The 22841-nt window shown below is 39.7% G+C and overlaps 1 protein-coding gene across 3 annotated transcripts in view; it reads left to right on the top strand.

Moving 5' to 3' along the window:
* Nucleotides 1-22841, top strand: part of mrpl3 (mitochondrial ribosomal protein L3) — a 79667-nt gene that overhangs the window by 2023 nt on the left and 54803 nt on the right. For 2 of the 3 annotated variants that reach the window (XR_011348777.1, XM_069911246.1), the window contains exons 2-4: nt 6770-6948; nt 8486-8577; nt 13018-13116. Coding sequence is in view for 2 of the 3 variants with exons in the window: in XM_069911246.1 (XP_069767347.1) it covers nt 6770-6948; nt 8486-8577; nt 13018-13116 (370 nt within the window). In the remaining variant the exon portion in view is untranslated. Of the gene's footprint in view, nt 1-934; nt 1057-6769; nt 6949-8485; nt 8578-13017; nt 13117-22841 lie in introns of all 3 variants that reach the window. The other variant, XM_069911252.1, reaches the window with a different exon arrangement.

The raw sequence follows: 22841 nt of genomic DNA, 5'->3' as shown, positions 1-22841 counted from the left end.
GACCACTTCTGAGGAGATGATGGTGTTGAAAGCTGAGCTTTAATTGATGAAAGGCAGCCTGATGTACATATATGCTGTTGCCAAGATGATCCAGGGCTGAGTGGAGAGCCTATCTGCTGTGGAATAATTGTAGCAGTAAGCAAATTTCAGTTTTTTTTCTTTGATACGAGTTAATTCTGGCCATGACCAGCCTCTCAAAGCATTTCATTACAGGGATTCTCATTGGCACAGTTGAATTCTCCTTTCTCAAAGTAAGTGTGTAAAGTATTCAGCTCATAGGGGAGTGAAGCATCACAGCCATTTATGATGTTAATCTTTGCCTTGTAGGATGTAATGGTCTCAAGCTCTGCCATAGCTGGCAAATATCTGATTCAATTTATAACTTCGCTCAGATTTGCCTCATTGCTGTTCAGATGACCTTCTGTCAAGACAGTTGTACATGGACTTCCTGCAAACCTCTGGATCACTGGTTTTAAATGCCATCAATCTAGCCCTCAGCAAGTTGTGAATCCATTGGTTCATTCGTGCCTTTTGTTTGGGTACTTGCATGGGCACGCACTCATCCACACAGGTCCTAATGAAGTTGGTGACAAGTTTATTCAAGTTTGAAGATAAATCCTTCAATATGTTCCACCGATTCAAAGCAGTTCTGCAGGCACTCTTCTACCTCCCCCGATCATACTTTCACAATCATCACCACTGGTGCTGAGGTCCGCAGTCTCTGCTTGTACACTGCGAGTAGAAGTACAGCCAGGTGATCAGACTTGCCAGTGTGGGTATGTGATGGCTCAATACATGTTCATAATGGTGGTGTAACAGTTGTCAAGTCTGTTGGCTTCTCAGGTTGTGCAGATAATACGTTGGTGAAATTTGCCAGATACTTCATCCTGGCCTGCTTGAAGTCTCCTACATTTTCAACCTTTCATTGCTGCAGTTAGAGGTTCCCACCTGCTTCAAATGGGCATCGATCATCCGGATTCCCAAGAAAAGCAGTGTGAGCTGTCTTAACAACCATCGCCCAGTAGCACTTACATCTATGATGAAATGATTTGAGAGGTTAGTCAAAACCAGAATTAACACGTACTTAAGCAAAGGTCTGTACCCACTTGCAATTCACCTATCGTCACAATGCTCCACAGCAGATGCAATATCACTGGTTCTCCACTCAGCTCTGAATCACCTCAAAAACAGCAACTCGTACACACGGCTGCTGTTCGTAGACTGCAACTCAGCCTTCAACACCATTATTCCCTCAATGCTGGTCAACAAGCTCCAAATCCTGGACCTCTGCAACTGGATCCTTGACTTCCTTATTGGTTCCAATTTGTACTGACTGGTCTTCCATCTCCTCTTCACTGACTCTCAACAGAGGTGCACTTCAAGGATGCATGCTTCGCCCACTGCTTTACTCACTATACACCCGACTGCATAGCCAGGCACATTTCCAGTGCAAGCTACAAATTTGCTGATGACATCATGGTATTCAGCAGAATCATAAATGGCAATGAGGAAGTGTACTGGAGGGAGATAGATCAGCTCGTTGAATGGTGTCACACCAACAACTTGGCACTCAACGTTAGCAAAACCAAGGAGATGATTGTGGACTTAAGGAAAACACGATCCAGTCCTCATTGAGGGATCAGTAGTGGAGAGGGTCAAGAACTTCAAATTCCTGGAAGTCAACATCTCTGAGGATCTGTCCTAGAGCCTCCATGTTTTTTTTTTTTTAATTTTTTTTATTTTTCACACCATAAATCACATTAGCCATGATATACACTATTTCTTTTTCACACATATACAGTGACTTTTTCTCCCCCCCCCCCCCCCTTTCCTCCCAAACCACCCCCCCACCCCCCTCTCTCATCCATTTTAGGTATACAATCTAGGTTGCATTAAGCCAGTCAGACAATGTTGTCATTCAACAAAATTACACCAGAAATTCTACTGAGTCCATTCTTTTCTTTCCTTCTCCTTCCATCAACTTAGGTAATGTTTGTCCCCAGTAGGTTTTTGCTATTGTATTTAATGTAAGGCTCCTATACTTGTTCGAATATTTCCGTATTATTTCTTAACCTATATGTTATTTTTTCTAATGGAATACATTTATTCATTTAAATTTAGTAGTTTCTTCCTTTTAATTTGGTTATGTATTCCATTAATATTTAAAGACATATAGTTCAGCGTAGCCCTTTTATATTTTGTTTATCTTCTCTTTCTGTTTTTCCATCATTACCTTTCCTCCTTTTCCATTTCTGTTTTCTTATTTTCAACTCTTTATAAGACAACATTCCTACAACATCCAACATTTTCCTTATTCTCCTATTTCTATCTTATTTATCCCCAATCTCCCCTTCCCCTCCTGAGTTGTCCTTTATCCCTTGTCGGACAACCACATCTCCCCTCTCCATTTGGATTTGCGAATCCACTCGCAAGCGTCAACTGATTTTGCAGTGACCGCTATTTCCCCCCACCCCGCCTCCCCCAGAAAAGATTTCACTTTTCGTATGTCACAAAGGTCACTCTTTTAATTCCCTCCTTATTCTCTCTATTCCATTACCTTCCCTTATTAATTCTTGTCTATACTATCTATATTTTCCTCTAAGTACAGATACATTCATGTATGCTCATTGTCTCTATTCACTCTTATACCTCTTTACCCGCATACATATCAATCGTGATCATTTTTACTCTCATTACCCGTCTTCATCCCTCAGTCTATTTTTGTCTTTACCCACATACATATCAATCGTGATCATTTTAACTCTCATTACCCGTCTTCCTCCCTCAGTCTATTTTTGTAATTGTTCTGCAAATTTTCGTGCTTCTTCTGGATCCGAGAATAGTCTGTTTTGTTGTCCTGGAATAAATATTTTCAGTACCGCTGGATGCTTTAGTATAAATTTATACCCTTTCTTCCATAAAATCGCCTTTGCTGTATTGAACTCTTTTCTCTTCTTTAGGAGTTCAAAACTTATATCTGGATAAATGAAGATTTTTTGCCCTTTATACTCCAGTGGTTTGTTGCCCTCTCTTACTTTTTCCATTGTCTTCTCCAGTACCTTTTCTCTTATAGTATATCTTAGGAATTTTACTACAATAGATCTTGGTTTTTGTTGTGGTTGTGGTTTAGAGGCCAATACTCTATGTGCCCCTTCTATTTCCATTTCTTGCTGTAGTTCTGGACATCCTAGGGTCTTAGGGATCCACTCTTTTATAAACTCCCTCATATTCTTGCCTTCTTCATCTTCCTTAAGGCCCACTATCTTTATGTTATTTCTTCTGTTATGGTTTTCCATTGTATCTATTTTTTGAGCTAGTAGTTCTTGTGTCTCTTTAGTTTTTTTATTAGATTTCTCCAATTTCTTTTTTAAGTCTTCTACCTCCATTTCTGCTGCTACTGCCCGCTCTTCCATCTTGTCCATTTTCTTTCCCATTTCTGTTAAGGTCATCTCCATTTTATTTATTTTCTCTTCTGTGTTGTTTATTCTTTTTCTTAAATCCTTAAATTCCTGTGTTTGCCATTCTTTAAATGACTCCATGTATCCTTTAATAAGAGCAAGTATATCCTTTACCTTGCCTTTCTTTTCTTCTATTTCACCGTACTCTTCCTCTTCCTCTTCTTCCTCTGGGTTGACCATCTGTTGTTTCTTTGGTGCCCTTTCCTCCTCTTCTTTCTTGTTTCTATTGTCTTCTGTGGTCTCTTCTTGCTGCAGGTGTTCTGCAGCTGTCGTTGCCGGCTGTGGAGATCGACTCCCCAGCTGGTCCCCCCTCCCGTCGGTGTGTTTTTTTTCATTCGCATCGCGCATGCGCGGTTGCGCACTTTTACTCGGCTCTGCGAGCCATTTTTGTAGTCCATTATTTACCGACCTGAGGGAGCGGGTTTCTCTCTCCGCAGCGGGCCTCTTCGGACAGGTAAGGCCTTCACCTTTTTCCTCCTTTGTCTTCTCTTCCTCTCTTCTTACCGTTGCTTTCGATTTTTCTTTTTTTGTCGCCATCTTCTTTCCACCTTTATACTCACTTTTCTGTAACTTTTATTTCTGTGCCTTTGTGTTTTCCTTTGTTTTTCCCGACTTTTCTGGAGAGGGCTGGAGTTCACCGTCCGGCCACTACTCCATCACGTGACTCCTCGAGCCTCCATGTTGATGCAATCATGAAGAAGGCTTGCCAGCAACTATACTTTCTGAGGTGTTTCAAGAGATTCGGTATGACACCAAAGACTCTTGAAAACTTCTACAGGAATGGAGAGCATTCTGGCTGGTTGCATCACTGACTGGTATGGAGGTGCCAACACTCAGGACAAGAAAAACTTCCAGAGAGTTGTTAACTGCCTGCAACATCACGGGTACCAGACAACTACAAGAGGTGATGGCAGTTTCTATCTTCAAGGACCTCCATCACCCAGGCCATACCCTCTTCACTCTGTTACCATCGGGGGAAAAAAGTACAGGAACCTAAAGACGAGCACTCAGTGGCCACTACCATCAGATTTCAGAGTGATCAATGAACCACACACACAGCCTCATTTTGATTCCTCATGCATTATTTTTATTTATTTTTGAGTATGAATGTTTGTACTGTGAAACAATGAATTTCATAAATTGTTCATGACAATAATTAATTCTGATTTTGATCGGGAAGTCATCAGGGTGTGCTGTCTCATTGCTGCTAATCACACTGTTCACTACTAACCAGTGGCACTCTCATCCACAGTGATGAATTGTGTTGAGAGGGTAGTGTTGAAGCAAATCAGCTCTTGGTTTTCCCCTCCTAAAGTCCACAATCAGCTCCTTGTATTTGGTGAAATAGAGTGCAAGGTTGTTGTTAGTGCACCATTCAGCTAAGTTTTCAATCTCCATCCTGTATACTGATTCATTGCCCCCTTTTATACAACCATGGTATCGTCAGCAATTTTGTAGAAGGTGTTATTGTCAGACCGAGCCACATAGTCAAGGGTGTAAAGTGAGTAGAGGGCAGGCTAAGAACACAACCTTGTGGTACTGGTGGAAATTGTGGAGGAGATGTTCTTGCCAATCCTTGTTGATTATGGTTTAGAGTGAGGAAATCCAGGATCTAATTACATGGTAGTGTATTGAGACCCATGTCTTGGAGTTAGCTGATTAGTTTTGAGGAGATGATGGTGAATGCCGGAACAGTAGTCGATAAAGACCATCCTGATGTATGTGTCTTTGGTGTCCAGATGTTCCAGAATTTTGTGTAGAGCCAGTGAGATGGCATCTGCTGTGGTGGGCAAATTGGTACAGATTTATGTTGCCACTCAGACAACAGTTGATATGCTTCAACACTAACCTCTCAAAAATACTTCATCACTTTTGAGGTGTGTGCCACGGGTCGGTAGTCATTTAGGTAGATTACCACCCTCTTCTTGGGGACAGGTACGATCATGGCCTTTTTTTGAAACAGGTGGGTTCCATGCCCTTTCGGAGTGAGATGTTAAAGATATCTGTGAATACATTGGCAAGTTGTTAATCGTAGGTTTTCAGTACTTGGCGGGATAATCCATCTGGTCCTTAAGTAGACCACACATGTATACTGACAGTAGAGGATCATCAGAGGATATGCATAAGCAGTGGTGCAGGGTGTGCAGTGGTGGTTCCTTGTTTTGATAGTAAACTTGGATATGGACTGCATTGAGCTCATTTGGGAGTGAAGATTTGCTGTCTCCTACTGCACTGAATCGACTTGTGGGCTGAAAGGGCTTGTTACCATGCTGTATGTCTAAATTTAAAAATTTCTAGTTTCCTGACTCACTATTTCATCATGGATGTCCAACAACTCCATCTCTATTCCAGGTCAAAACAGTTTGATGTCACTAAGCTTCCTTGAACAAAGGCCCAACTGACCCTCCTCCATCACCACCCTCATCCTCTTGTTCTCCTCAAATAAGTGTAAAGTTAGGATCATCCTTAGACTTATTTCTCTTGCATGTTTAGAACAGTATTTGTTTCAGTTCCACTTTAAACCACCCACTTGCCTGCCTATTCCTCACTTTCTCTAGTGTTGTATAGTGCAATTTTCTCTCTTGTAGAGGGTTTGATCATTTGTATCATCATTGCTGCTCTCACTTTCAGGTGGTCTGCCTCAGATTCCTTTCTTTTCTCCACTTCTTTTCCTTTCACAGGATAGTTTAACAGCCTGCTTCCACTACAAATGGGTGGAGGAAAAGCAGTGAAAACGTTTGCAAATTTTGTGAAGCTCTTGATAAATCAGTGGCTCGACGCCAATTAATGTAGTCAGTACACTGTATACACATTAGGAAGGATATCAATGCTTTGGAGTGAAAACAGTGATGTACTAGAATGGTACCAGGTTTGCTCCAGACTTGTGGAATGCTTGATCGAGGAAGCAAATGTATTGTTTCCAAAAACTGGCCTGCCTGCACTTCTTTCTGTTGTATTGAAAGGACTCCGTAATTACATTATGGCAATTTTGTGAAGAAACTTTACAGTATAAATCTTGTTAAAATATGGAAAAAGTTGATAAATATGCTGCATATAAAGTTTTAAATGTCTACAGATTAATTGGATGAAAGTTCATATTTACCAGGAGCACTCTAACACTCAGTTTGTTGAAATTTATTGTGAACCTAGTTTGGTTGCAATTTCACAATATGTTCACATATTCACTATTTAGTAAAAATAAGGTTACCTGGTATTGATAATATTTTTGTAAAAATCTTTCTCAGAATATTTTCAATAAAATTATAGTTTTAACTATATAAGTAACAAAGCATTCTTGTCCTTTCTTCTAGAAATCCATTGTTAATGTTTGTCAGAACCAATTCAGAGAGCACTTGGTGGCATGAGCATCTCTCGGAAGAAAACATTCACCATTTAAGAAAAGTTGTTTCCGAAGAATACAAATTGTTGACCTTGAATAGATCTTGCCCACTAAAAGATGAACCATGGCCCAGGTTACCTTGGGAACCAGGTTGGTTGAAACTGTGACTTATTGAACATTGTAAGTACTGAGGAATACTCAGCTGAAAATTATTTGTTAGGATTTTGTTTTTGCCAAAAGTTAGAAATAGACTGAATTTTAATGAGTATTTAATTGTCTGTATAGTGGCCGGTTATGGGAAAGTAAATAGTTTCTAGTTTTCCCAGGGACAGTTAAGAAGAAATTTTAATCAAGGAGATCCTGATGTGGATCTTTGAATTTGGAGAGTAATATCAGTAATTTTGTGTTTAGTACTGAACATGTAGGATACAGATTTCTGATCAGTGACAAGACTAAGTTTTCTGTCGGCGAGAAAGTGTCTCCAGTAGCGAACAGCTTCAATAATAGCCCGGGCTTCTTTTTCAATGGCCGGATGTTGAAGTTCAGGTCCGCGTAACGTGTGGGAGAAGAATGCCACAGGTCTGCCCTTTTGATTAAGGGTTCCTGCCAAGGCACAATCTGAGGCATCAGTTTCCACTTGGAATGGGACATCTTCATCAATGGATGAGAGTGCAGCTTTGGCGGTATCAGCTTTAATTCTCTTGAAAGCCTTCAAGGCCATTGGAGAGAGAGGAAAAGAGGGCGTACCTTCGTGGCATAGTCCCAAACCCACTTGTAGTTTTAGGAAAAGAATCCCATACACCTTTTAAGGGCTTTTGCTGAGTTTGGGGCTGGTAACTTCTTAAGGGGGGGCCATTCTTTCCGAGTCGGGGCGGATTTCACCCTTGCGGACAATGTAGCCTAGAATGGGTAGCTCTGTGGGATTTCCCACAGATAGTGACATTATCTAGATAGGGAAATGTACCCTGTAACTCGTATGTACAATGTCTAATGTTAATATTACATACCAAAATATTCAAGTAGCTGTGCACCTGCAATGAGACTTTGTAAAATTGGAGGTCGTAGACTTGTTACAATTTTTTTTACCTTTAAGATATAAAAACAATCCAAGAACTTTTGTTCGTAAAACAGGCACTTATACTCATGTAATATAGTCAAGTTTTATGTCAAATTTGGGTTGGGGGGGGGGTTGACTTTTACACAGATACTACTTTTGACCATAATAACTTTCTGTGTTGTTCAAGGTGTTGGGATTGGGTGTTAAGTCCATGTTGGGGTGTCAGGAGCTTGGATGGGCAGGCGGCCAAAGCGAATATCCATGTTTTTGGGGGGTGCAGGAGGGATAGGGGCTCTGGTGGGCAGGTGGCCGGGGTGAGGATCTGTGGTTGGGGTGGGGTCGGGATCTCCGGTGTGAGATTGGCCAGAGCAAGGATCTGAGGTTATGGCATCGGAAGCTCTGGTGAGCAGGTGGCCGGGGCAAGGATCCTTGATTGGGGCATCAGGAGCTCTGCTGGGCACGTGGCTGAGACATCGGGAGCTCGGATGGGCGGGCGGTTGGAGCCAAAAATGGGGGGTGTCAGGGGCCCAAACCTTTGGGGGTGGGAGTTGTTCAACTTTTACATAGATCAATTATTACATGAGTATATACAGTAGTTAAGCACTCTTGGTTATCTTGTGTATTTTGAAGGCACCCGAAGAGTTGGACTTGTTGCTGTGAAGCTTGGAATGATGCCTTTGTGGACCAAGGCAGGAGAGAAACATGCAGTCACGCTACTTCAGGTAATATTATTGGCATGAGTGCATATATTATTATCACCTTTAAAGTCACGGGGTTTTAGGGAGTTGGGAAGAGGATAAAATGTGTAAATCGGGACAGAGGACTTAAAACCCATGATTACCATAGCACTAACATAGTTCACCATGTGGATCTTCTGTTGCTAGAGTCATAGTGAGATACAACATGGAAACAGGCCCTTCAACTCACCAAATCCACATTGACTATCAATCACTCATTTGCACTAATCCCATTTTATTCTTTTTACATTCCCATCAATTCCCTCCAGATTCTACCACTGACTCTCACATTAGGTGCAATGTACAGCGGCCATTTAGCCTACTGACATGCATCTTTGGATTGTTGGAGGAATCCAGAGCACCCAGGGGAAAGTCGTGCTGTCACAGAGAACACAAACTCCACACAACCACCACCTGGAATCAGGATTGACCCCAGGTCTCTGGTACTGTGAGCAGTGGACTCGCCATTATGCCACCTCTGTTAAAATATTAAAAATTCAAGAAACCTTACTCATGTTTCCAACTTGGAAATCATTTACAGAATGCACGTTTTCATATACTTTCGATGGTGGCTATGCTGCATTCTCAGTTTATCTTGATGTTGGTGATAATTTCTTTGTTGACATGTTTGTTCAGAGTGGCATGTACTTTCTTGTATACAAGTGAAATTCATTGTCATCTGATTGTAACAGTACAACCTGACAAAGCAGTGTTCTCTGGTCCTTGGTGCAAAATGTGCACGCCACCATACATAACACACGTACAGACAAGCAATACAAATGCAGGACAAGTATTTCATGTATATAAATATTGTTTCATGAATATGAGTGTCTCGGATTGTGTATGTGTGATGAGTTCCTTTGGAAGAAGCTGTTCCTTGGCCTGGTGATGCTGGCTCTGACACTCATGTTTCACTTTTCCGAAGGGAGCAGCTGAAAGATGTGTGCAGGGTGAAAGGGGTCCTCATTGATTTTACAAGCCCTCTTCAGACAATGATCCTGATTAGATCATGGGGTGGTGGGGGGGGGGGGGGGGGGGGGGGGGGTGAGGGGAGTGTGGTGAGGAAGACTCCAGTGATCCCTTCTGCTACTCTTATGGTCCTGTGGATTGACTTCTAATCCATTTCTTTGCAGTAGCTGTGATGCACCTGGGCAAGACACTCTTGATAGAGCTCTTATAGAAGGTTGTTGAGGTGTTGACGTCCGGTAGCATTGGCTGCTTCAGTTTTCGCAGGAAGTGCAGTCACTGTTACACTTTCCTGACAAGTGAGGAGATGTTGAGTTTCTACGATAAGTCACTAGTTAACTGAACTCCAAGGAACCTGATGCTCTCCACTACAGAGTCATTTCTTGTCCACCTGAAGTCCATGATTATCTCCTTCATTGTGTCCATGTTGAGACTTGTGTCGCTACTCTCGCACCATTTTACGAGATTTTCTACCTCTTTGTAGTGTGACTCATCTTTGTTGCTGATGAGGTCAACTACCATTGTCATCTGCAAACTTGATGACTAATGAGGTCACTGCATTTGATGCAGAAAAGACATTTGACAAGATCCCATTTTGGAAACCAGTTAAATGACTTAAAAATCCATTGAATCAAAAATTGTCTTATCATCGTGAAGCAGGGCTAGTGTTTCTGTGATTGGAAATTTGCTACAGAGATTCTCAATTCATTTGACCAGTTTATAGTAATAATTTAGATATTAATGTCAGAGCATAATAAAGATGTTTGCAGATCATGAGTAAAAAGGTCAAGTTGTTAACTGTGAGGAGGAAAGCTTTAGAATGCTGGAGGATGTTGATCTGATTGGCAGAAAAGTGGCAATGAGGTTCTTTTTAAAAAGGTGTGATGTAAAGCCTTTGAAGAGATTCAACAAAGTTTCAAAATTAACAGGAAGACATTGAGAGTTATGGAGGATCAGGAATTATATGATCACAGATCTTTAAAGATAGCACATAGTTGTGGAGATGGGTAAAAATGCATGTAGGATACTTCCCTTTATCAGCAAAAGCATTGAGCTCAAGAGTGGAAAGGTAAAGCTGAAAGTGTGTACTACAACTTTTGGTCATTAAATTACTGGTCGGGTGTGATGCATGAGAGATTTACCAAAGTAAGGACGAGAAACGCATAGACTGCAGATGCTAGGAATCTTGTGTAAGCAAAGAATTATTGGAGGAACTCAACAGTTCAGAAAGTATTCATGGGTAGAAATGGTTAATCAACTTGCAAATATTGGCAATGCCTCTTAAAGTACCTGCCACTACATTTTGATCAATTTTTGAACTTAAGTTTGTCAGTCAATTCCCCCAATCATTTCTACAATGAAATATCTGTCCTCGATTTCATCCATTGTCAGGTGTAGGTTCACCATATAACCACTTATGGAGTGGAAATAGGCCATGTTGGCCTTTCGAGTCCGCACCGGTTCACTGATTTTGTGCGCCCTCTTAAGGAACAAAGCATCATATTTCTCCTAACGACATGAACAATGATTTTATTTTTCCCAACCAGGTAACCACGCCCTCATTTGGTCCTAGTTTCCATCATTTTTTTTAAACCTGCTTCTGTAACTTCTCTTTTTTTACTTATCCCTAACTTTATTTTCCACCCACCCACCGCACCCCTCCTTCTTTAGTGGTCTCTCCCTCAACTTATCTCTCCACCTCCTGCACTTTCAGTCCTATATCCTAACACCTCGTAGGACCTTGGCCCCCCCCCACCCCAGCTTCTTTTCACATTTATATATGTAATAGAACCCCCTTTCCTCTTTCCTTTCAATAAAGAGTCAAGTTCCAAAAAGATAACTGACCATTGCTAGTCATGGATGCTGTCTGGTCTGTGGGTTCTAGATTTACAAGGATGTTGCAAATTTTAAATTTCGAGAATCAGCATGGTAACAGGCCCTTCCAGCCTGGATTTGAATCTGAGTTGCTGGTGCTGCAATACATTGCACTAACTGCTGCTCTATCCATGTGTTAGCATTGTGTGTTTTGAAATATTTTCTTAAATGCCTGCCACTGCATTTTGATCAATTTCTTAATATAGTTTGTGAATACACTTTAGCTAGTTCTGCTTTCATGTCTTCATGTTTGCAATCTTGAGGAAAGATTGGACAGGCCTGGGTTATTTTCCATTGCAACAGAGGAGACTCTATTAAGGGAGGGCCTATTTTCCTCCGCAGAAGGATCAAAAAGCAGGAGTCGCTGTAAAAAAAAAATATTACGGAGAAGATGAGAGATTTTTCACTCCCAAGATTGTTCAAGTCTAAATCTATGCATGAAAGATGAAGAGACAGAAATCTTTTTAATGAAGAAGTGCTTGGAGCAAGACGATGGAAGTTTATTGACCTCAGTTTGGCATTCAGCACAATCACGCCTCAATACCTGATAAGGAAGTTGAATCTGCTGGGTCTAAACACCACCCTCTGCAATTGGATTCTTGACTTCCTGTCGGGGATTCCTCAAGACTGGTGCGCAGCCAACAATCTGTATCTAAATGTTAATAAAACGAAAGAGATGGTTGTCGACTTCAGGAGTCCCTGAGGCACCACACTCTGCTTACCATTGACGGCTCTATGGTTGAGGTCATCAAGAGTATCAAGTTCCTTGGAGTGCACTTGGTGGAGAATCGCCAGCTCTATAGCCAAGAAAACCCAGCAGCGCATCTACTTCCTGTGAAGGTCTCCAACCTTCATCCTCACTACGTTCTACAGAGGATGTATTGAGAGCATCCTGTGCAACTACATCACTGCCTGGTTTGGAAGCTGTACCACCTTGGACCTCAAGACCCTGCAAAGGATAGTGAAATCAGCAGAAAAGTCATTGGGTGCTCCCTTCCTATCATGAAGGACATCTACAACACTCGATGCAAGCAAAAGGCAATAAATATTGTGAAGGACTTCACACACCCCTCACGTAAACTGTTCTCCCTTCTGCCATCTGGTAGGAGGTACCATAGCACTTGGGCCCTAAAGTCCAGATTGGGCAACAGCTTTTTCCCCCAAGCCATCAAACTCCTGAATTCCCAGAAGATATGTGGATAGTACACTGTGGGCTTTTACTGTATGCATCGTAATATTTTATTGTGTTTAACTTCTATTCGAACTTCATACTTCTGCAAATATGCTTTGTGGTCCTGAAGAAATGCTATCTTATCTTTACTGTGCAAGGATAGTATGAATGATAAATAAAAGTGACTTGACCTGGATCTAATACTGCAAGGCTGGATAGCTCCTTTCAAATAGGGAAGGATATCTTGGGCAAAAAATTCTCCTGTGATCAATTTTCTATGATAATTTAAAATGATGAATTAAATATATAATTTTAAATGTAATATGCAGTGTTAATCGCAATGAGTTGCATATGCCTATTTCACTTTATTGAATTAAAACCAATAAACAATAATTGGTTGCACTTTTTTCTAGGTTCAAGATTGCCATGTTGTATCATATATGTCTAAAGAGCAATGTGATGGGAAGAGACCTGTGCTGGTAGTCGGTGGAAAGAATACATCTTTGTTTAATGTAAGGAAATGTTTGTTATCATTCTTTTATTAATAATTTAACCAATTCATATTTATGCAAATTTGTCTTGGAATTCTATCTCATTTTAGTAGCACTCTTGCCTTTATTCAGATGGCTGTGAATCAAAAGTAAACAAGCTGGCATCTATTGAAGGAAAAAATTAGCAGGTCATACTGCAACCAGGAAGCAAAAAGGGTCAGCATTTTTTTTTATTTTTTTAAATTTTTTTAATTTTTTTATTTTTCATACCATAAATCACAATAGGCATGATATACACTTTTTCTTTTTCACACATTTACAGATTTACAGTGACTTTTTCTTCCCCCCCCTCCCTCCTCCCAAGCCACCCCCCCACCCCGCCCCCCCCCTCTCATCCATTTTAGGTATACAATCTAGGTTGCATTAATTCAGTCAGACAATGTTGTCATTCAACAAAAATACACCAGAAATTCTACAGAGTCCATTCTTTTCTTTCCTTCTCCTTCCATCAACTTAGGTAATGTTTGTCCCCGGTAGGTTTTCGCTATTGTATTTAATGTAAGGCTCCCATACTTGTTCGAATATTTCAATATTATTTCTTAAACTATGTTATTTTTTCTAATGGAATACATTTATTCATTTCTATATACCATTGTTGTATTTTCAAATTATCTTCCAATTTCCAGGTTGACATAATACATTTTTTTGCTACGGCTAGGGCTATCTTAACAAATCTTTTTTGTGCATCTTCCAAGTCAATTCCAAATTCTTTATTTTTTATGTTACTTAGGAGAAAGATCTCTGGATTCTTTGGTATATTGTTTTCTGTTATTTTATTTAATATCTGATTGAGATCATCCCAAAATTTTTCTACTCTCTCACATGTCCAGATTGCATGAATTGTTGTTCCCCTTTCTTTTTTACATCGAAAACATCTATCAGATACTGTTGGGTCCCATTTATTTAACTTTTGCGGTGTAATGTATAGTCTGTGTAACCAATTATATTGTATCATACGCAGCCTCGTATTTATTGTATTTCTCATCGTTCCAGAACATAATTTCTCCCATGTTTCCTTTTTTATCTTTATATTTAAATCTTGTTCCCATTTTTGTTTAGTTTTACCATTTGTTTCCTCATTCTCCTTTTCTTGCAGTTTAATATACATATTTGTTATAAATCTTTTGATTAACATTGTATCTGTAATCACATATTCAAGGTTACTTCCCTCTGGTAAACTCAAATTGCTTCCTAATTTATCTTTCAAGTAGGATCTCAGTTGGTAATATGCCAGCGCTGTATCTCCAGTTATATTGTACTTATCTCTCATTTGTTCAAAGGATAAGAATCTACTTCCTGAAAAACAATTTTCTATTCTTTTAATCCCTTTTTTTTCCCATTTTCTAAAGGAAAGGTTGTCTATTGTAAAAGGGAGTAGCTTATTTTGCGTCAATATTAGTTTTGGTAATTGATAATTTGTTTTATTTCTTTCTATATGAATCTTCTTCCATATATTGAGGAGATGGTGTAATACTGGAGAAGTTCTATGTTGTACCAATTTTTCGTCCCATTTATATAATATGTGTTCAGGTATCTTTTCCCCTATTTTATCTAATTCTAATCTCGTCCAGTCTGGTTTTTCCCTTGTTTGATTAAAAATCTGATAGGTACCTTAATTGTGCGGCTCTATAATAATTTTTGAAGTTTGGCAATTGTAAGCCTCCTTGTTTATACCATTCTGTTAATTTATCTAGTGCTATCCTCGGTTTCCCCCTCTCCATAAAAATTTCCTTATTATTTTCTTTAACTCTTTGAAGAATTTTTCTGTCAGTTGTATTGGCAATGCCTGAAATAAGTATAGTATCCTTGGAAAAATGTTCATTTTAATACAGTTTATCCTTCCTATCAGTGTTAGTGGTAGCTCTTTCCAATGCTCTAAATCGTCCTGTAATTTTTTCATTAGTGGATTGTAATTGAGTTTATATAATTGGCCTAGATTTTTGTTTATTTGTACACCTAGGTATCTTATTGCCTGTATTTGCCATCTGAATGGGGATTCCTTCTTAAATTTTGAGAAATCCGCGTTATTCATAGGCATTGCTTCACTTTTATTTACGTTTATCTTGTATCCCGACACTTCTCCATATTCCTTCAATTTCTTATATAGTTCTTTTATTGATAGTTCTGGTTCTGTTAAGTACACTATCACATCATCCGCAAATAGACTGATTTTATATTCCCTGTCTTTTATTTTTATTCCTTTTATATTATTATCTCTTCTTATCGATTCTGCTAGTGGTTCTATAGCTAGCGCAAACAATAATGGTGATAGTGGGCATCCCTGCCGCGTTGACGTGCTTAAGTTAAATTGCTTTGATACATGTCCATTTACTGTCACTTTCGCTAACGGTCCCTTATATAATGCTTTAATCCAATTAATATACTTCTCCGGTAAACTGAATTTTTGCAATACTTTGAACAAGTAATTCCATTCTACTCTGTCGAAGGCCTTCTCTGCGTCTAAAGCAACTGCTACTGCCGGTGCTTTATTTCCTTCTACTGCATGAATTAAGTTAATAAATTTACAAATATTGTCTGTTGTGTGTCTTTTTTTGATAAATCCAGTTTGGTCTAAATTTACCATTTTCGGTACCTGTTCTGCTAATCTGTTTGCTAATAGTTTAGCTATTATCTTATAATCTGTGTTTAGCAGAGATATTGGTCTATATGATGCTGGTGAGAGTGGATCTTTCCCTTGTTTTAGTATCACTGTAATTATTGCTGTTTTACATGAATCTGGTAAGTTTTGTGTCTCATCAATCTGGTTGATTACATCCAGGAGGGGCGGTATTATTAGATCTTTAAATGTTTTGTAGAATTCTATTGGGAGTCCATCCTCTCCTGGTGTCTTATTATTTGGTAAATTTTTTATTATCTCTTGTATTTCTACTGTTCCAAATGGTTCTGTTAATTTATTTTGTTCCTCTATTTGTAGTTTTGGTAGTTCAATTTTAGTCAAAAATTCATCTATTTTCCCTTCTTTCCCTTCGTTTTCAGTTCGGTATAATTGTTCATAGAATTCTCTGAAGTTTTCCTTAATTTCTTTTGGATTATATGTAATTTGTTTGTCTTTTTTCCTTGTTGCCAATACCATTTTCTTAGTTTGCTCTGTCTTAAGCTGCCATGCTAAGATTTTGTGTGTTTTTTCACCTAGTTCATAATATTTCTGTTTTGTCTTCATTATATTCTTCTCCACCTTATATGTTTGTAATGTTTCATATTTTATTTTTTATCCGCCAATTCTCTTCTTTTGGTTGTATCTTCCTTTATTGCTAATTTTTTTTCTATGTTTACTATTTCCCTTTCCAACTGCTCTGTTTCCTGATTATAGTCCTTCTTCATCTTGGTTGCATAACTTATTATTTGTCCTCTAATGAATGCTTTCATTGCGTCCCATAGTATAAACTTATCTTCCACTGATTCCGTATTTACTTCAAAGTACATTTTTAATTGTTTTTCAATAAATTCTCTAAAATCTTGTCTTTTAAGTAGCATGGGGTTTAATCTCCATCTATACATTCTTGGAGGGATGTCCTCTAGCTTTACTGTCAGCATTAAGGGTGAATGGTCCGATAGCATTCTCGCTTTATATTCTGTTTTTCTTACTCTATCCTGCATACTAGCTGATAACAAAAATAGGTCTATTCTTGAGTATGTTTTATGTCTAGTCGAGTAGTATGAGTATTCCTTTTCTTTTGGGTTTTGTTTCCTCCATATGTCCACAAGTTTCATTTCTTGCATTGATTTAATTATAAATTTGGTTACTTTGTTCTTCCTGTTAATTTTTTTCCCCGTTTTATCCATATTTGGATCCAAATTCAGATTGAAATCCCCTCCTATTAGTATGTTCCCTTGCGTATTAGCTACCTTCAAAAAGATATCTTGCATAAACTTTTGATCTTCTTCGTTAGGTGAATATATATTAAGTAGATTCCAAAGCTCCGAATATATCTGACATTTTATCATAACATATCTCCCTGCTGGATCTATTATTTCCTCTTCTATTTTAAATGGCACATTTTTGCTAATTAATATAGCCACTCCTCTTGCTTTTGAATTATACGATGCTGCTGTTACATGTCCTACCCAATCTCTCTTTAATTTCTTGTGCTCCAATTCAGTTAAGTGTGTTTCTTGGACAAATGCTATATCTATTTTTTCCTTTTTCAGTAAATTTAGTAGTTTCTTCCTTTTAATTTGGTTATGTATTCCATTAATATTTAAAGTCATATAGTTCAGCGTAGCCATTTTATATTTTGTTTATCTTCTCTTTCCGTTTTTCCATCATTAAGGGGTCAGCATTTTAAGACTGAGTTTTTCTTTGGAAGAGGGAGGAGCCCAGGCTAACAGGCAAGAAGTAATAGGTGGATACAAGTAGATGAGAAAGAAGCTGAAAAATGATTGACAAAGGGCAAAGAGCTAGCTCTCTGATAGGAGAAGAAAGGAGTGAGGAGGGAGACAGAAGGTTAAGAGAAAGAGAGTGAATCAGAGGGGGTTAATGGAAACTGGACAAGCCAATATTGATGTTTTGTTGGAGATTGCTGCGACAGAATGTAAGATGTTGTTTCTCCAATTTGTGGGTGGCCTCAACTTGGTAGTGCATGAGGCCATGGACAATCATGTCATTGTGACAGTGGAGTGTGGAATTTAATTGTAGGCCACTGGGAGGTCCTTTCTGCTGCATTCAAGTCCCACTCTCGACACTTGAGAACAAAAAAAAATAGGCTTGTGCAACAAGATGGGATGAATGAGTGACTCACTGTTATAATATGGTTCAATGCATTTAGTTTGAGAAAGAGTTAAATGGAATTAGGACTTGTATGTTTATAGCACTAATGAGGATAGGAAAGCAAAAGTAGCTAAAGTGAACTGACAAACTACAGTACAACTCCGATTATCTGAAATTGGATTCTCCAAAATCTTTGTTTCGCCACATTCAAAAAAAATTTGGATAAATGAGGATATCCAAAACAAATCAGAAACCCTTATTTATCCAAAAATTTTTCGGAGCCGAACTGACCTCTGGTTGAAAAAAAAATTATTCGACATGAAATTTAAATGTCCTCGTTTCTGGTAACTCTCTCCCTTCTCTCTTTCCATTTCTTCTTTACTTTCCCCTATTGATTTTTCTCTCCGACTCTCCCTCTCAAACTGTGTGCTGCTGTCTTCCAGCCGCAAGTGGTGGCATGAATCCCTTGTTACCGGCGTCATCGAGGAGAGCGGCCTCCTGGGCAGGACCAGGACCTCCGGCTCCATGGCATTCCTTTCTTCCCTCCCTCCCTCCTCAGCAAAATGGAACTCCCGATGCCGAAGCCTCTCCTCGGCCTACTACCGCAAATGCACCCCAGACTCCCCGGTGTGAGGTAGGCTTAAGGGAGGATTCGGAGTTGGAACTTGGGAGTGAGGAGCTCCAGTGACTGGGGAGGCAGGAGCCTGCCAACTCTCCAGTGAGTGTTCCACTGGCTTGGGAAGCCAGTCGGTCTTGGTGATCAGCGGCGGCCAGTATTATTTTGGTGAGAATTAAACATTATTTTAATGCTTAAAAAGCCTTTCCTTGTTGTTGTTTAAAAATTGATACAAGTGATTTGCTGTTGCTACTGGGCTGTTTTTTAAAAAAAAAATGACCAATTTTCCAAAAAAAAGTTTATCCGACATAGGCCCAGGCCTGACCATTTTGGATAATCGGAGTTGTACTGTAAATTAAGAAATTGATCAACCAAAATGTGGCTGATACTTACTAGAATCTTTGAAAATACACAGAAAAGATACATTCCCAGGAGATAGAAAAATTCAAGGGAAGGGCACACAATCTAAAAACTTAAAGGTAGTATCAAATGTAAAGAGCAGAATCACAAAAAAAATTAAAAAGAAAACAGAATAGAAGAAAGGATCTAAAGAAAAATACCTTAAGAAAGAAAAGTTAAAGAACATTGGAAGTGAACCAAGGGAATTTAAAAAAAGATAATGGATGAATTAAATATGTATATACTTAAATTTTCATTGTTGGGTGGCATGGTTAACATAACAATTAGTGGAACACTATTACGATGTCAGTGACCCAGGTTCATATCTGCTGTTGTCCGTAAAGAGTTTGTACGTTCTCCCCATGATCTGCATTGGTTTCCTTCAGGTGCTATTTTCTCCCACATTCTAACGATGTATAGGTTAGTAGGTCAAGAAGTCACATAGGTGTAATTAGGCGGTGCAGGCTCAAGGGTCAGAAGTTCCTGTTGTTATGCTGTATTTCTAAATTAAAAATTAATTTTCAAATTTCCCTAGACTTGGGAAAAATTATTTTCTATTGGCAAAATAGCAAATGTAACTCCTTTTTCCAAAAAGGAAAATCGCAAAATGCAAAAAATTACGTGTGGTTTTCTTAGTATTTGTCAAAAAGAAAAGTAAATTAAATATTTCATAGTGGAGACTTACAAAATGTAATCAGTCAAAATCAAAAGATAATTGTGTTTAACCAATGTTTTGGAATTAATGTACAATGATAATTTCTAGAATAAAAAAATGAATTATTTGTTGTCACATGTACTGAGATACAGTGAAAATGTGGGGAAATTTGAAATTGAAGGCATTTATTATGTTACATCTCTGAAGAAGTAGGGATATTACTTTTAGGAATGTTTTTACCTTAAGGAAAGGTTGAGAGGGACATGGTCCAGACATCTCCTTCAGGGCAAACGGAGACACTGCTGCTTGAGGAGGGGGACTGCATTTACGAAAACAAGCGCTGCTGCACAATGTCTCTTTTGTGAAGACCTTCTGCTCAGCGGAGTACCTCTTGGTGAAATGCAGTCCCAGGGAATTTTCAGCCATGGTGATTGGCACAATTTAATGAGGGTGAAGCCATGAAGGAGTTTTATGGTGCCATTTGCAAACCCCAGACTTCCCATCCTGATGGTACCATGATTGTTGCTGGTGAATTCAATCATGCCAATCTGAAAATGGTCTTACCACAGTTTCAATAGCATCTGCACCTCGCCACAAGAGGAGAGAACACCTTGGAATGGGTGTACACCAACATCCCTGAGGTGATCAAGGCTGCACCTCAGCCCCACCTTGGTTAATGTAAAGGTTAAAACCTTGTGTTTTTTAATTAGTTAAATTTGTGCCTATCTTTTTAAGAGACTATTGTTTGTAGTGTTACCATAGTGACTATGATGTAATATGTTGTAATATCTGCTCAGACTAATGGCTCACTCATTATTCTTCAGGATGTAGAGAAGGTGTGAACATGAGAGATTTTTCTTCTAATTTTTTTTGGATCTCTTTAAAGTTATGGTAGTTCTTTAAGCTAGTATCTCTAAGCTTTTGTATCATTATACAGTAAATCGTTATGAAAGTCTTAATGTGAAGTTATGCAAAATGTTTATCCGTTTTATCAATGAATCAAAGCTACTTAAAGCAGCAGTCACAGAGTTGGTTTTATTGGATTAAAGAGATTAAAATTTGGAATATCGTAGCTCATGCTTTTGGAAGATGATCCTTTAAAATTAGGATGTATTAGAACCAGGAAAGTGTTGTCTACAGTTACTCAGATCACATATCCATTCTGCCAACTCCAGCATTCAGACCACTGGCAAAGAAAACAAGTTCAATTCTCAGGGAGATCAAGGCGTGGCAAGGTTGGCCACAGCAGCTTTGCAACTGGACTGGAGTGGCCACCTCCAATGGTCGTGTAAACCTAAGAGGAGAAAGTGAGCAGAGACTGGCTACGTCAGCAAGTGCTTTGAGGATGTCCCTGAGATCAAATTCTCACAACCAGGGCTAACCAGAAACCGTGGTTGTAATCTGAATTATGGGTGCTTCACAGAGCTTGTGATGCTGCCTTCAGGATGGCACCAAGATCAACCAGGACTGAACTCTCCTGTGCAATCCAGAAGGCAAAGCAGGGGTTTGCTCAGAAGATTCACAGACAGCTGTGCGACATGAGGAACATGCGACAAGGGATCAAGATTACAATGGATCTTGTCAACCTTGAGTTAAGAGCAATAATGCCTCCCTTTTGGACAGACTGAATATCTTTTATGCACGGTTTGATAAGAAAAACAGGATGACACTAAAGAAAGCTCTGTGTCCCTCTGATGAACAGACCCCCCCCCCCCCGCATAGCTGTGACTAAGGTGCAAAGAACCCTATCCAAGGTGAACCCACACAAGGCGCCGAGCTCAAACTGCATACCTGGTCGGGTACTGAAGGACTGCACAGACCAATTGACGGACGACTACAAAGACATCTTCAGCACCTCATTGCAGCAGTTCTTCGTTCCTGCAGGGTTCAAGACAGCCACCATCATCCTGGTACCCAAGAGGGTGACAATTACAGGCCTCAATGACTACCGCCCTGTGGCACTAATCACCACCATTATGAAATGCTTCAAGCATCTGGTGATGGAACGCATCAAAGTGCACCTCCCAGAGATGTTGGGCGCCTTTCAATTTGTCTATAGAAGAAACAGTTCTACAGACAATGCTATGGCCTCGTAACTTGACTCTGTCCTGGCCCATCTGGAGAACAATGCCTCATATGCCAGGCTGCCATTTATTGACTTTAGCTCAGCATTTGATACGATTATTGCTGCCTTTGCTGGAACTAAACACCTCTCTCTGTAACTGGATCCTGTAGCAGAATGTTGAGCACCGCAACACTTCAGGTCAGCCGACTCCTGTTCATGCTATTGACCCAGGACTGCATTATTAGATCCAGCTCCAAAAGTGTCACCAAGTTTGCAGATGACACAACGGTAGATGCCTCATCAGCAACAAAGATGAGTCACACACAGAAAAGAAGTGGAAAATCTTGTGAAATGGTGTGAGAAACTACCTGAGTCTCAATGTGGATAAGACCAAGGGGGCTTCAGTAGGACCAGGAATGACCACCCTCTACTACATATCAACAACTGTGTAGTAGAGAGAATGGAGGGCTCCAAGTTCCTTGGAGTTCACTTAACTAGCAACTTATCATGGACACTCAACATCTCCTCACTTGTCAGGAAGGCACAACAGTGACTGCACTTCCTGCGAAGACTCAAATAGGCATGGCTACCGTCTGGTATCGAGAGCATCCTGGCCAGCTGCATCATAGTGTGGTACGATTTTTGTAGAAAAATGAATCCGAGGTTAATCCACAGGACCATAAGAGTGGCAGAAAGGGTCACTTGAGTCTCTCTTCCCATCCCATCTTCCTCCGCCCCCCCCCCCCCCCCCCCCCACCGGATGTGATGGTTGTCTGAAGAAGATGTGCAAAATCATTGAGGACCCCTTCCACCCTCCACACAGCATTTTTCAGCTGCTCCTGTCGGGGAAGAGATGCAGGAGTATCAGATCCAGCACCACCAATCTGAGTCTGAGGAACAGCTGAAGAACCAAAGGAACTGCTCACACAAATCACCTGAGACTCATTTTTTAAACAATCTGTGGTGAATGTCTGTCAAGCTGCCAGTCTCCCCTCTGGCGAGCCTTGCTGTACTAACATTGGCTGCACATATCTCTACTGTTAAGGACATTCCCCTTGGGGAACTGTATATGCACTTATTGTCTTTCATTATTGTACCATGAGTTTCTGCTAATAAAAGCCATGATTATTGTTTGACCATATTGTCTTTGTCTACTTCATCAACTGGCACTTTACAATATTTATGCATTTGTTTGTAAAGATGAAATATTTGTTCTGTATGT

Source organism: Narcine bancroftii, chromosome 1 (assembly GCF_036971445.1).
Source record: "Narcine bancroftii isolate sNarBan1 chromosome 1, sNarBan1.hap1, whole genome shotgun sequence".
Classification (NCBI taxonomy): Eukaryota; Metazoa; Chordata; class Chondrichthyes; order Torpediniformes; family Narcinidae; genus Narcine; species Narcine bancroftii.
This window is presented reverse-complemented; position numbering and strand designations above follow the sequence as displayed.